General features: G+C 35.4%; 1 protein-coding gene across 2 annotated transcripts in view; it reads left to right on the forward strand.

Annotated features, from left to right (window-relative positions):
* Positions 1 to 14,270, forward strand: part of LOC136037326 (endoplasmic reticulum mannosyl-oligosaccharide 1,2-alpha-mannosidase-like) — a 71,866-nt gene that overhangs the window by 7,455 nt on the left and 50,141 nt on the right. For both annotated transcript variants that reach the window (XM_065719996.1, XM_065719995.1), the window contains exons 3-5: positions 127 to 327; positions 4,842 to 5,007; positions 7,271 to 7,456. In XM_065719996.1, coding sequence (XP_065576068.1) covers positions 127 to 327; positions 4,842 to 5,007; positions 7,271 to 7,456 — 553 coding nt within the window. The remainder of the gene's footprint in view (positions 1 to 126; positions 328 to 4,841; positions 5,008 to 7,270; positions 7,457 to 14,270) is intronic.

A 14,270-nucleotide genomic window follows, 5' to 3' on the forward strand; every position in this document is an offset into this window, starting at 1 on the left:
TTGGGCTTTAAATGCACTCAACTATCTATAAATCTCCACTGAGCAAGATTAAAACAAAAGATGTTTGAAGAAAGCGTATTATAGGATATGAGAACCCAAATTTGACCTTATTTTTTTCTTTCACAGAGGTGGAATAGTCTTTCAAGATTTCAAAAGAATTTGATATCTCTTACAATGGTGGGTGTATTCGTATGTGTGTTCATCTTTGTATCAATGGATATGTCAAGTGGTCTCCCTGGAGTGAATATGGCTAACCGTTTACCTGATTGGCGTGACCAAAATATATTAGACCTCTCTTATCCTAATGCCTCAAATAAGTTCCTAGGGGTGAGTGGACCTGTTTCTTTATTATTTTGTTACCAAAAGTATGTCTGTTTTCTTTTTTCAGCAGCAAAAATATTGAATATATTTTGTTTAATTGAACTGACTGTTTTAATTGCCGATATGTAATTTGATTCGACTGACTTAACTGACAAATATTATTGACATACCTAGGGTTGAGGTTGACCCATTTCGTTATTTTTTGTTACCAAAATTTGTAAAAGTCAGTATTCTTTTTTTTTCAAGGGAAAATTAGTTAAAAACTTTTTCCATAGAAGTCTTTCAAAGAAAAGTAAAGAGCTCCCTTAAACCAAAGATGAGCAGAAATGAAGTAAAATAATTCTTCAATCATCAAACCACACTAGATCACCATCAATAAATAAATGAAACCCAAACATTACAACAAATTACCAAGTCAAATTCAAAACGAGCAGAAACTAGAGGAGTAGGGCTGAAACCCCTCATGGCTTCTAAAGATCAAAGCATAATTTGCACTCATTTCTAATAATATTGAAGAAAAGACAAAAATCACCATCATAACCAAGACTACGAAAAAAAAACAAAACAAATGAATGTAGATTGACGGTTTAATAGTCTATACATTCTGATATTCATTCCTGAAAGTATTAATGGGACCTACGCTCTACCGAGTCACCGAGGCTTCTGAAAGTCTTAATAATTTTGGATATATTAAATTTAAAAAGGGAGAAAACATTTAAAATATATTTTGTTTTTAATCTGGTGCAAATTTGGTGCTAGTCTTTAGAAGGCACGGGGGGTATCAGCCCTCCTCCTCTTAGTTTCTGCTTCTTTTGAGTTTAACTCAGTTATATGTTGTGAGTTCTGTTTGTTTTGGGTTTCATCTATTTATTGATAGTAATGTGTGGTAGTTTTATGATGAAAAATGTATTTGACTTTATTTTTTTATTTTTTTGTTTAATGTTACTCTTTACTTTTTTCTTTGAAAAATTTCTTTGTGAAAGAAGTTTTCTAAATTTAATTTTTATTCGTTTTTAATTGACATGGGTTTAGAAAATTTGTTAAGAAAAGAATCTTTTCAGGTTTCAGAGGCAATGCTATAGAGTTGCCTATAGTAAAGGTCATTTGGCTTCGATGTGTAAGATTTTATTATTTTTTTCCTAGAGGCACTTCAAATGGAAGGGGTGGTCGTATAAACTTTGGAGTGGGCTCATTCGATTGGAAATCAGAAGTTTTTATGCATTTTTTGAGACTCAAAAGTGATCGGAGTGCAACTAGCACCCCTTCCACACTCTTTTCTCCAAATGCATGTGATCAAAATTTGGACGTCATGTCTTTGTTCAAAATTGTACAAAGATCGTATAACAAAACTCTAGGGTTAACACAACCGCCCAAAGCCCAGGGGTGAGTATCGAAAGTTGTACCCTGGGGGCATGTACGGTTTTTAAGGAAAGGATGGTTTTATAAACTTTCACACACACAAGGGGGCTCAAACTCACACTTAACAAGACTCACTCATTTACTCACACTAAACCAGCTACTCACACTCACTCACTCATGTATTGTAAGTTATGCCCTGGGGTCATTTTAAGTTTTTGTGGTATGGATAGTTGTATAAACTTTTGAATTCCCAAGAGGGCTCACGCCCACACTTACTCAGACTCATTCACACTCAGTCATTCACTCACACTCTCAATCGCACTCACATTCACATCTTGGTAGAAGAAACGGTCGTGATAAACTTCGGAGGGGGCTCATTGGATTGGAAATCGAAAATTCTAATGCCCTTTTAAGAGTCAAAAGCGATCAAAGGGAATCTAGCTCCCCGCACGCCCTCTTTCCCCAAAATGCATCCGATCAAAATTTTTAAATTGTTATTTTCTTTGAAATAGTCCAATGATCAGATAAAAAGAATTTTCGGATCGACACAACCCACTAGAGCCCGGGGGCAAGTATATTAAGATACACCCCGGGGACAAGTATATTAAGATACACCCCGGGGACATATAAGACTTACTAGAAGGGGTTGTCATATAAACTTTGGAGAAGGCTCATTTGATTGATAATTGAAAGTTCTATTTCCCTTTTTAAGAGTCAAAAGTAATCGGAGGATAACTAGTCCCTTCCACGCTCTCTTTTCTCCACATAAATCAGATCGAAATTTTGAGATAGCTGTTTTGTTCAAAATAGTCCAAAGGTTATATAACGATGTCTCCGGGGTTGGCCGAACCTCAGAGCCTAGGGGCAAAGGTTGTAAGCTATCATCCAAGGGTAAATAAGTTTTTATGGAAGGGATGGTTGTATAAACTGTGGAGGAGGCTCATTTGATTTGAAATTGAAGATTCTGGTTACTTCTTTAAAGAGCTACCTCCAGTGTTGACACAACATCCCAGAACGTGGGTGTAAGGATTAAATCTCCCCCGATTCCCGGGGCAAGGGCAACAAGTTATGCTAGTTTCCCGTTGTTAAGATATAAGGCTATATGGAAGGGATGATTGTATGAACTTTGGAGGAGGCTTATTTGATTGGAAATTGAAACCTTTTGAAGAGTCAAAAGTTGTTTTGGAGGGCAACCAATCCCCCCCCCCCTGCAAATTTTCCCCGCAAATGAATGCGATCAAAATTTTGAGATATTTATTTCGTTCAAAAGAGTCCAAATTTAAAATAAATATGCCTCCGAGGTTGACATACCCCCTCATCAGCCCCTGGAGCAAGGCCTATAAATTATACTAATTGCTCGTTATTAATATATAAGGTTTATATGGAAGTGGTGGTTGTACTTTGGAGGAGGCTCATTTTATTCGAAATTAAAAGTTTTTCTCCCTTTTAAGACTCAAACGTGACGCAATAGTAACCAGATCCCCCCCATGCCTTTCTTTGCTCAAATGTATCTGATTAAAGTTCTGAGATATCCATCTTTTTTGAAATAGTCCTAAGATCATAGAAAACGACAGGTCGAGACGGGATTCCACAATGAGCATGGAAAAAGGCAAAGGAAATATGCATACTCGTTTTAACTGTAGTTTTCAGCCACATATTGTTATTGTGCAGCTGGCCAATAGAATGGACAACATTTATGCTGGGAGAAATCTAGTTAGTAATATTTTTTGAAAGATAGTAGATAGTCGGCTAAGAAAACGATTAGAAGAGTTAGGGAAATTAACAGAGGAGTAGGGAGGGCTTAGGAAAGAATAGGGTACATTAGAGCAGGCTTTTCTTTTGCATAGTATAGTTAGAAAGGGAATCATGAAAAAAGGGGGTAGGATTACGTTTCGTTCCTGGACCTAAGAGGGGTTTTTAATAATGTTATGAAAGCTATGCTAGTTAAGTGACTTTTGGAGACTGCTTGTAAGTTTTGATAGATTAATTGTTGGAATATATATTTCAGGCACATAAATCCACTTTGGTATTAAGTGTTTGGGTGATTTGGGATTGAGTAGGTTAAGAAAAGATAGGTTAAAAAGAATGGTGAAGTTAGAATAAAAAATTTTAACAAGTAAAAATAGGCTAGCGAAAGATGCGTATATTGGTTCGTTAGAGGATAAGTTAGAGGTAGGGTGGACGCAGGAAATTAAGAAAATATTTTATTATGGAAGATATTCATATTTTTAGAATGAAGGTAAGGGATCGAACTCGGATACAGTGGTTGATAAGGTAAAAGAAAGGTTACCCGAGCAACGAATACAGTAGTGGCAGGCTCGGAAGAAGGCATCGGGATCTATGAGTCTGTATAGTATGGTGAAACAGACGTGGGAGGAAGAAGTGTATTTTAAGTTGGGTTTTAAAGGGGATGAAATAAAATGAATTTTGAATTAAAGTGGAGGGTCGATTGATATTAGGGAAAGAGAAAGGAAATTTAGGGTTCATAATGTTAACCCATGTGTCTTCGTATTTTTTGCTCTCGCCCCTACATTTTTTAAAATACTTTTCTTGGGGTATTTTCATTAGAAGTTTCCTTTTTTGGAACTTTCATTAAAGAAATAAAATTAAACACTTTTTTTCAAATAAAATTGAAAAAAGCCACCTAGACTTTGAAAAATACGTTTTGCCCCCCATAAATTTTCATGAATTGACTCCGTAGAGCATTTGACCAGTGTTTTCTGGTGCTTGGACAATTTTCCATTTCCTCTAGGTTCTTTTTCTTACTTTTTGTGAATTTAGTACTTCAATTTTTTGCTACGGATTTAATCGCGACTAAATAAATGCGTCCAGTCTACAAGGAATAATCATATAAACGTGATATTTGAGAGGGATTAGTCCTAGTTCATAAAGATGGGGAGGGGGTTTCAGGCCCGTACCCTTCCTAAAATTCCAATATTTTTAAGAATTCTACTCTATTTTTCTGTATAATCAATATAATTTGCCCGTTTATGTTTTGTTTGAAGCTGTGTTCTCCTTAAATTGCCCCCCCCCCTTTCTCTGACCGTGTCAAAATCGTACATACTTCCCTGGATGGACCTATGTCAGCTGGTATTTATGTGTTGTCATTTCCTTGCTATCATCTGTTTTTATGTTAGGGTGTTCCTAATGTTTACTTTTAGCCCCTTGGTCCCCCAGTCGTCGGTTTTAATAAAGACGAATCAGTGAAGCGGGGTGATATCCGACCACTGAGTCGAGAAGAAGAAGAAGAACAAATTAGAGTGGGTGAGATTCCTCAAAAGAAGGAAGATCAAGTAGTCAGTAAACCAAAGAAACTCATGTTTTCAGGTAATATTGTTGTTACACTATAACACTCTGTTGAAACTGAATTTAATTATTTTTTATTAATTTTAACATTACAAACATAAACAATGATAGTAAAAAAATGATCGATATGCGTAACTCTGGCAAACTACTAAAGATGCAAAAAAAATAAAAAAATTCGTTTGTGGAGCATAAGACTAAAAAAAGCGACAAAAATAATAAGAAAAGAACAGGAGAAGAACAATATATTTCTCGAACTTGTAAAAACCTAGGTAAGAAGATTATTCCTGCAAAACAGGAAAAAAATAATCACGGACTCGTAAGTTGGTCTTAAAAATGTTGGCAAAAAAAAAATTAACACCCTTCCCTCTACCATACTTTTTTTCACGTCAAAGGCAGAATGTAATAATGATTAGTTACTCGGTATTACAGCTGGCTTTTCCAAAAAAGAAAGAAAAAAACATTTTGTACTATTGATATCGGATCAGGCTGGGATGTGCCAAGGCGAAATGGGCTGCCAGACAATGGGTCCCCAGAATGAAAATATTTTTGCAATTTTTCTTCCATTGTCTAATATTTTCATAATAATTTGCTAATTTTGTTTTAAATTGTGTCCCCCTCCTAAGCATATACTCTCTCCGTGCTAAAATGCTTTGTACATGGCTGGTTGTGACTACGAACATTTTTACTTTTTTTTTACTTCTTAAATTATGAAAATTTTAATTTTTACTGCTATTAAATAAAAAAAAGTTTTTTAACGGAAAGTAAGGAGCGACATTAAAACTTAAAACGAACAGAAATTACTTTGTATATGAAAAGAGATGCTTCCTCATCAACGCCCCGCTCTTTACGCTAAAGTTTGACTCTTTCTCTTAACTGTACTTTTTAAAACAGTAAAACTTTTCATATTTATTTTTTTTGTATTTTTTTAAATAATACTTGATAATCCTGCGCTTCCTTCATGAAAATTTTCTTCCCCCATGACAAATACCTCCAAGGAAAGTTCCCCCAGCATATCCCCCTCTTCTCAACTCCCCCCTCAACCTAAAAATCCCCCTGAAAACGTCTGTACACTTCCAAATAACCCTTACCATGTGTAAGCACTGGTCAAAGTTTGTAACTTGTGGCCCCTCCCACTGGGACTGTGGGGGAGTAAGTCGTCCCCAAAGACATAGTTAGAAGGTTTTTGACTACGCTGAATAAAATGGTTATCTTAGAATTTTGATCTGGTGACTTTGGGAAAATCATTAGCGTGGGAGGGGTCTAGGTGCCCTCCAATTTTTTGGTCTCTTAAAGAGGGCACTAGAGCTTTCCATTTCCGTTAGAATGAGACCTCTCGCAAGGTTCTAGGACCACTGGGTCGATACGATCATCCCTGGAAAAAAAACCAACAAAAAACAAATAAACACGCATCCGTGATCTGCCTTCTGGCAAAAACTACAAAATTCCACATTTTTGTAGATAGGAGCTTGAAACTTCTACAACAGGGTTCTCTAATACGCTGAATCTGATAGTGTGATTTTCGTTAAGATTCTATGACTTTTAGGGGTTGTTTTCCCCTATTTTCTAAAATAAGGCAAATTTTCTCAGGCTCGTAACTGTTGATGGGTAAAACTAAACTTAATTAAATTTATATATTTAAAATCAGCATTGAAATGCGATTCTTTTGATGTACCTATTGATATCAAAGTTCCATTTTTTAGAGTTTTGGTTACTGTTGAGCCGGGTCGCTCCTTACTACAGTTCGTTACCACGAACTGTTTGATAAAAGCTTGAGATGAATTAATTTCCATAAGGTGCTGGGTAATATTGTTCTGAAAGGGATGGTAGACCCAATGAGTTTGGGAGCCAACTAAAGTTTGGGAACCAAACTCAAACTTTGGGAACCAAACTCAAATTTCGGGAAACAAACTAAAACTTTGGGTACCAACCAAAGTTTGGGAATCAAACTCAAACTTTGGGAACCAACCAAAGTCTTGGAACCAAACTCAAATTTTGGGAACCAAACTCCTTTGGGTACCAAACCCAAACCTTGGGAACCAAACTCAAACTTTGGGAACCAACGATAGTTTGGGAACCAACCAGAGTTTGGGAATCAAACTCAAACTTTGGGGAACCAACTGAAGTTTGGGAATCAAACTCAAACTTTGGGAACCAACCAAAGTAGGGAACCAAACTCAAAATTTGGGTACCAACCAAAGTAGGGAACCAAACTCAAAATTTGGGAACCAACCAAAGTTTAGGAATCAAATCTAAACTTCCTCCTTAATATTTTTCTTGATTTCAGGCCCTAAAAATGAAAAACAAGAAGCAGTTGTTAGCGCATTCCGTCACGCGTGGAAGGGCTACAGTGAATATGCCTGGGGTCACGACCATCTGAAACCAGTATCAAGGACTTATAATGATTGGTTTACCTTAAAACTAACCATGATTGACTCTTTAGATACGATTTATATAATGGGACTTAATGAAGGTAATATTTTACTACTTTTGTTACCATCTGACGATTCATTTACCGCCCTGGGCTTTTATTGTTTCATTTGTATTACTGAGAGAGTAATAGTTCTCTTTACAAGGGTGAAGACGGGGGTGGGCTTCCCCTCTTGAATTTTGAAAATACATTTTTGTGCATTTGCTTTGCGAATAATGTTAAAAATACCCTCTCCTGGTATTTTCAAAACTGCCTTGCAAATTTATCCTCATTACAAATGAAATATAAAAATTACCCCCCCCCCCCACCCCTGTCCTATATTGTTTGAACTGGCACCCCGAATATGTCCTTCTTAGATTTTGAATATAAATACCGACTTAGACCACACTGGCTTTCCATAACAAACAAACACAACTTAAAATAATAGGGAAATTTTCTCAAGAGAGTGGAATTTAATTCAGTGAATATTTTGGCCCTATGTCCAAGGACCGTCTTCAGTAGAACACCAAAAAACATATGTATATATAAAAACTTACATTAAAATGTGAAATTGAAATTAAAAATGTTTTTAAAGAACTTTTTAAAACAGTCCTAGCATCCCTACCAACTAAGTTCAACCAGGACTGATAAATCAAATGATGTGAGATGATAATTTCATTCAAACGAAAGGAAATAAAGTAATTAAATATCATATTTCAAAGGTATACTTTTGTTTTTTTGGCAGCTAGCCTTAAAGGCCTTTTTGTATCGGGTTCAACACGGGTTTGACCATTGTAACGGGTTGTAACCGTTGTAACGGTTGTATGTCTTTTCGTAACGGGCTCAACCGAACAGGTTAACCGAACACCCGTTCTTATGGGGCCACTGTCGTTGGCCCCATAAGAGTTACGGTAAAAGCTATATCTTTTAATCTTAGCTATTTCTGACGATTCAATAATATCTACCTTTCTGAGCTAAATTTCACATGACAATGTCGCATGACAATATTATCTCCACAGAATTTCCTATCTTCTGTCTGAACTTTACTTTAAACTGTTTGTGCTGGATGGTTTAAACTTATTCTATGCTGAATTTTATCCACGATTCTGCTGCATCCCCCTAAACCACGGCTTATTGCTGGAGCAGCAAAATGTCCAACCCGCATTGCTGCTACTGACCTCTCTTTAATTTTAAAGGAAATTGTAAATAAACTTAAAACCTATTGTTCTGGTATTAAAAAATTTTCGAATTTTAATCCATATTGGAGTGTTAATAATTCACTGCAGGTGATAGATTCTTTAACAATGGTTTCAGCTAAAAGAATTGAGTCTTTCGATTTTGCGACAATGTATACTAATTTGTCACTTAATGTAGTGTTAGATAATTTAAAAACTGTTATCAAGAAATCTTTCCTCTTATCTACTAAAAAGTTCTTAAAAATAGACACTTATAATAAAAAAGCTATATGGACAAATTGCTTTAATACTACAGTTAACTTGAGATGTTACAGCTTGGATATGATTTTTGAGTTATTAGAATTTGTTTTATACAATACTTTTATAAGATTTGGTGGTGATTTGTACAAGCAAATCGTGGGAATTCCCATGGGGGGGGGGGAATGCCAGCCCATTTATAGCTGACTTGTTTTTAAGTCAACTAGAATATAAATATATGATGGATAAGAATAATCCAAATAATTTAAAACATGTTTTGTCAAATAATAAAAGATATTTAGATGATATTTTGGTCTTAAATTGTATGGATTTCATTGATATTTCTAAAAATATATATCCATCAGAGCTTACTCTTGAACCTAGTCATGGCGCTGGTCATGAAGATCATTTCTTAGATTTAAATATTAATATTTGTGATAATAATAAATTAAGTTTTAAAATGTATAATAAAACGGATAATTTTGATTTTGAAGTGATTAGTTTCCCATTCCCTGAAAGTAATATACACTCAAATATCACATATTCGGCGTTTTTCTCACAGTTACCTCGTTATGCAAGAATTCGTAGTAATTATATTGATTTTAAAAATAGATGTAAAATCTTAAGCCAAAAATTGATATCAAGAGGTTTTTCTGCAAATAAATTAACTTGGCAATTTAAAAAATTTAGTTTTCATTGTAACGAACTTTTAAATAAATATCAATACAATTATCTGGAAATACTTAAAGAAATTTTCAACTAATTTCGGAGGTTCGAGAAATGATGACGCAGCGCCATTTATTTTGAATTGTGTTTCTAATAGAGCGGATTTTTTTTTTAAAATAGCCACATGATAAAGATGAATTCTATAATTGTTTAGTTCATTCAGGTTTTTTGCAATGTGTTAATATTTGTGATTTGGTAAAATTTATCATATTTAGTTTACCTATTGTTGCTAAAAAGAGGGATATATTAACAGGATAAGCTTGTTTTGGTGTTACTTGGTTGTTTTACATTTCCCCCCTTTTTTCATAGGCATGTACTTTGGGGGTTATACCTGACACGGGGATGCCATGGATATTCTGTGGTAGCCACAACACTTGGCTGGGTAGAGAATTTAATGTGGCGAAACCCTATAGGCAAGTGTATTCTCCTGATGAGCCCTTGTGTTGGGTTGTTGCCTCTGAAGTATTTGTCTTAATTGTTTCTATTCTTTTGTAAATGACGACTTATACTTATTGACGACATAACTGCCTGTCCATGGATTATTCTTTATGGTTGATTGTGTATGGCTATGCTGTTTGACCTATGTGATTGTATGGATGAGTAGGGTTAAGGCCTCATTCAAGTGCTGGTCTATATTAGTCACTAATTTAGGAAAACAGTTTTCCTTTTCTCCTTCTGTCTCTTTCATGTGTTTTAAGAAAATGCATCAAACCCTAAAGCCACTTGAAAAATTATTAATGAAGTGATCAGAGGTAGTCCTGCTCCACAACAGTATAGCCTAAATGCTGGTGGCGAAATAGTTCGAGATCTTGACAAAGTATGTGATTTGTTTGCTTATCATTTCTCGAAGATTGGTGAAACTGTGAAGCATCAGTGAACAACGAGTTGCTGATAGAAGAATCAACCTTTGAAGACCTAAGAGGTCAAGATTTCGAAATGAAATTAGAACCCTGCAATTCTGTAGAAATAGAGAAGATTGTTTCTTCAATAAAATCAAACAGTGCTGGGACCGATGGCCTCAACCTACGAACTCTAAAATCAGTGCTTCCGAATATTCTTCCAGTACTAGTATTTTTAATAAATCTGTCAATGGCAGAGGGTCAATTTCCCTGTTCGCTGAAAATGGCCAAAGTCATCCCGCTTCCGAAGTCTGGGACTCTAAGTGACCTTTCAAATTGGAGACCTATATCAATACTACCCATCATTTCAAAGCTATATGAAAAAATAGTGCACAAAAGACTATATGAGCATCTAACAAATTGCGGATTTCTGCCTGAAACTCAATATGGATTTAGAAAAAGACATTCAACTGTGCATGCTGCTTTAAATTTAATTGATAAGGTAAACGGTGCACTGGAAAAAAATTATTTTTGCATGACAATTTTCATTGATTTTAAGAAAGCTTTTGATACTGTTGATTTTGGAATTTTGCTGGATAGATTGTCGAAGTTAGGTATTAGGAATAAGTGTTTGAGTTGGTTTGAGTCGTATTTGCGAGGTAGAAGTGTAAAAGTCGTAATAAATAATGAAGTTTCACAAGCTTACCCATTGAATTGCGGAGTGCCACAAGGTTCTGTCCTAGGTCCTCTTTTATTTTTAATTTATGTAGATAGTATAAGATTTTTTGTCCCTGGTTACTTAACCTCTTTTGCTGATGATACTGCTATAACTGTTATTGTCAAATCGTTGCCGGACTTGATAGACCGAGCAAACAGTGCTTTAAAGGGACTACATACGTTTGTTACACTCAGTAAACGTGCTGTTAATGCTTCAAAAACAAGTTACATGGTTTTTAGAAGGACTGGTGAGACCCAAGATTTACCTTCAGATATTAAGTACAATGGTGTTTCTTTAAAACAAGTCCGAGAAACGCGTTACCTCGGGTTTCTTCTTGACTTCAAACTGAGTTGGAAGGCGCACAGTGACCTAGTTTCCTGCAAAGTGTCAAGGGGAGTTGGAATGCTGCGGCGTCTAAAAAATGTGCTTCCTTTGAAAGTTTTAATGTCACTGTACCATACTTTAATAGCGTCGTATATAAATTATGGTTGTTTAATCTGGGCTAGTAACTTTCAGTCTAATTACAGGAGGGTTCAAGTGCAACAGAATAAGGCAATTAGAATTCTAGGTAATTATGATCGTGGAAGCGCTAGCACTGTGTCTATGTATAAGAAGTTTGATATTTTGGATGTTGGAAAAATCAGAGACATGCAGATTGGTATTTTAGTATATCAGTGTCTACATAATTTAGGGCCTGATACTTTTAATGATTTTTTTAGCTTGGGTTCTTCCTATCATGATTATGACACGCGAAATTCAAATAATCTTGTTCATGAGTTTCGGAATACTTCCCGGTCGGCTCATGTCATCAGATACATGGGACCGTCCGTCTGGAATCCATTCCCACAGCAAGTTAAGGAATCAGAAAGTCTGCCTCAGTTGAAACGACGCCTCAAGGCCCATCTCGTGAACAATTAGTAATGTTGAGTATTTTAGATTGAGAGAGGGGTATCTCCCCCCATTTTGTTAAATTGACCATTGGTTTTTGTTTTGTTTTCTTTTTTTGTGTTTTTTTTTCTTTTTTTGTAGTTTATTTATCTTATTTATTTTTCTTTTTGATGTAAGTGAAATATGTTAAAGAAATGGATCGTATTTGATGTCAGCTATGCTTACAGGCCATTGCGGCCTATTTTTTTAGCTGATGAATGAAAGTTTATTGTATTGTTTTTTGAATAAAATTACCTACCTACCTACCTACCTTTCATGATATATATATATACATATATAAATATATATATATATATATATATATATATATATATATATATAAATATATTTATATATATGTATATGTATATATATAATTTGAAGATTTAAAATATTGAAAATATGTGCATAATATACCTTAATAACTAGGAATAACGGGAATATATATCCACCTATCTACCTTTTTTTTTACCTTTTCTTTGGAAGACTTAGGAGAATCTCGCTGTCTCATGACGTGACAATGACATTTCCTCTGCAGAATTTACCGTTCCTATGGCTGAAATTCACTTTCTGTTACCGTTTCTCACTTATTTTGCCTCAGATGCATATTAAGTTACTGGTAACACTGATTTGTGGCAGTATTGAGTTGCTCAAAGATACCGAATTGGTAATCACTCATCTTCCGTGTCAACACACACTAGAGCAGCGTCTCCCGAAGTGTGGTACGCGTACAACGTATGCGTACGAGAAAAGTTTGGTGGTGGTATGCGCTGCACTGGATTTTGATAAGAAGTGCCCTATCAAAGTAAGGAGTCAAGCTACCCGGAGTGCTCTGTACTATAAAAGGAACACGAGGTTGAGCTTGGAACCTCATCTTGGATTAAAATTAACAGCGAGAGAACCAAATTATGATGATCTGTCAGCTTATCAGGAATAATTTCATCTTTCTCATTGGTTCAAACAAATATTTTTCTTAATCTCACTTTTATTTATATTCTACCATGGACACTTCTATTTCTCTTTTATTTTTTTTCTGGGAGGGGGTGTTCGTACCAAAAATAAGCTTGTATTGATTCTTATTGATATACTGCTGATACTAGTAACCACTTACTGATAATCTAATCTTCAGAGGCCAATATAGCTGCGCACACCCCTCTTCCATCCCAGTCTTGTCAAAATGTCACTATTTAACCCCTCGGGTGAAGTGCCAGTTTCCTCCAACTCCTTCGTTATGACTTCTTCTCACCACATTTGGGGGTAAGCTGCTTTTCCTTTGGCTCCAAAAGGATGGCCAATTAGCGCCATAATTGGCAACCTGTCATTCTTCATTCGCAAACGTGGTTTGCCATTTTAGCCTTTCTTTCATTATAGCCCATTCGTCTAGGGCGTTATATATTTCATTATAGTCCTAGAAAATGTGAAAATACGTCCATTTTTTCTCGAGGGATACTCCGTGTTTGAGAATCATACAAAGAGGGAGACAAGTGTCAAAAGTTTGTGATATACTGCACAAGAAAGACACTATATAAATAATTAATTTAAAAAACAAAGTTTTTCTGAAGGAAGTAAAAGCGAAGTTGAAACTTAAAACGAACAAAAAATATTACTTCACATCCTATCTAACATATATCGATAAAACTGGTGCAAATAAGCCAACGGATGGAATTTCCATATCGTTGTGCAGTAAAACTGGTGAGAATAAGCCAACGGATGAAATTTCCATATCGCTGTGCAGTAAAACTGGTGCAAATAAGCCAACAGATGGAACTTCCATATCGTTGTGCCGTAAAACTGGTGCAAATAAGCCAAAAGACGGAATTTTCATGTCGTTGTGCAGTAAAACTGGTGCAAATAAGCCAACGGATGGAATTTCCATATCTTTGTGCAGTAAAACTGGTGCAAATAAGCCAACGGATGGAATTTCCATATCGTTGTGCAGTAAAACTGGTGCAAATAAGCCAACGGATGAAATTTCCATATCATTGTGTAGTAAAAGTAAGCCATTAAAGGACACTATTAGCAGTATAAAAATAATATATTTTAAGATTGTTGCTTAATTTGTTTTTTGTTTAATTTGTATCACTCCTGCGCAATGAGCTCAATCCAATGATTCACTGTCGTTTTGGATCGGAAAAGCACACTTTATTATTATTTTGTAGACAGGTTCGAAGTGAACCGATTTTGATAGTACTGGGACTACAGACTCGCTTTCGAATTTGTATCACAACTTAAAA

This window comes from Artemia franciscana, chromosome 16 (assembly GCF_032884065.1).
Source record: "Artemia franciscana chromosome 16, ASM3288406v1, whole genome shotgun sequence".
NCBI classification, from domain to species: domain Eukaryota; kingdom Metazoa; phylum Arthropoda; class Branchiopoda; order Anostraca; family Artemiidae; genus Artemia; species Artemia franciscana.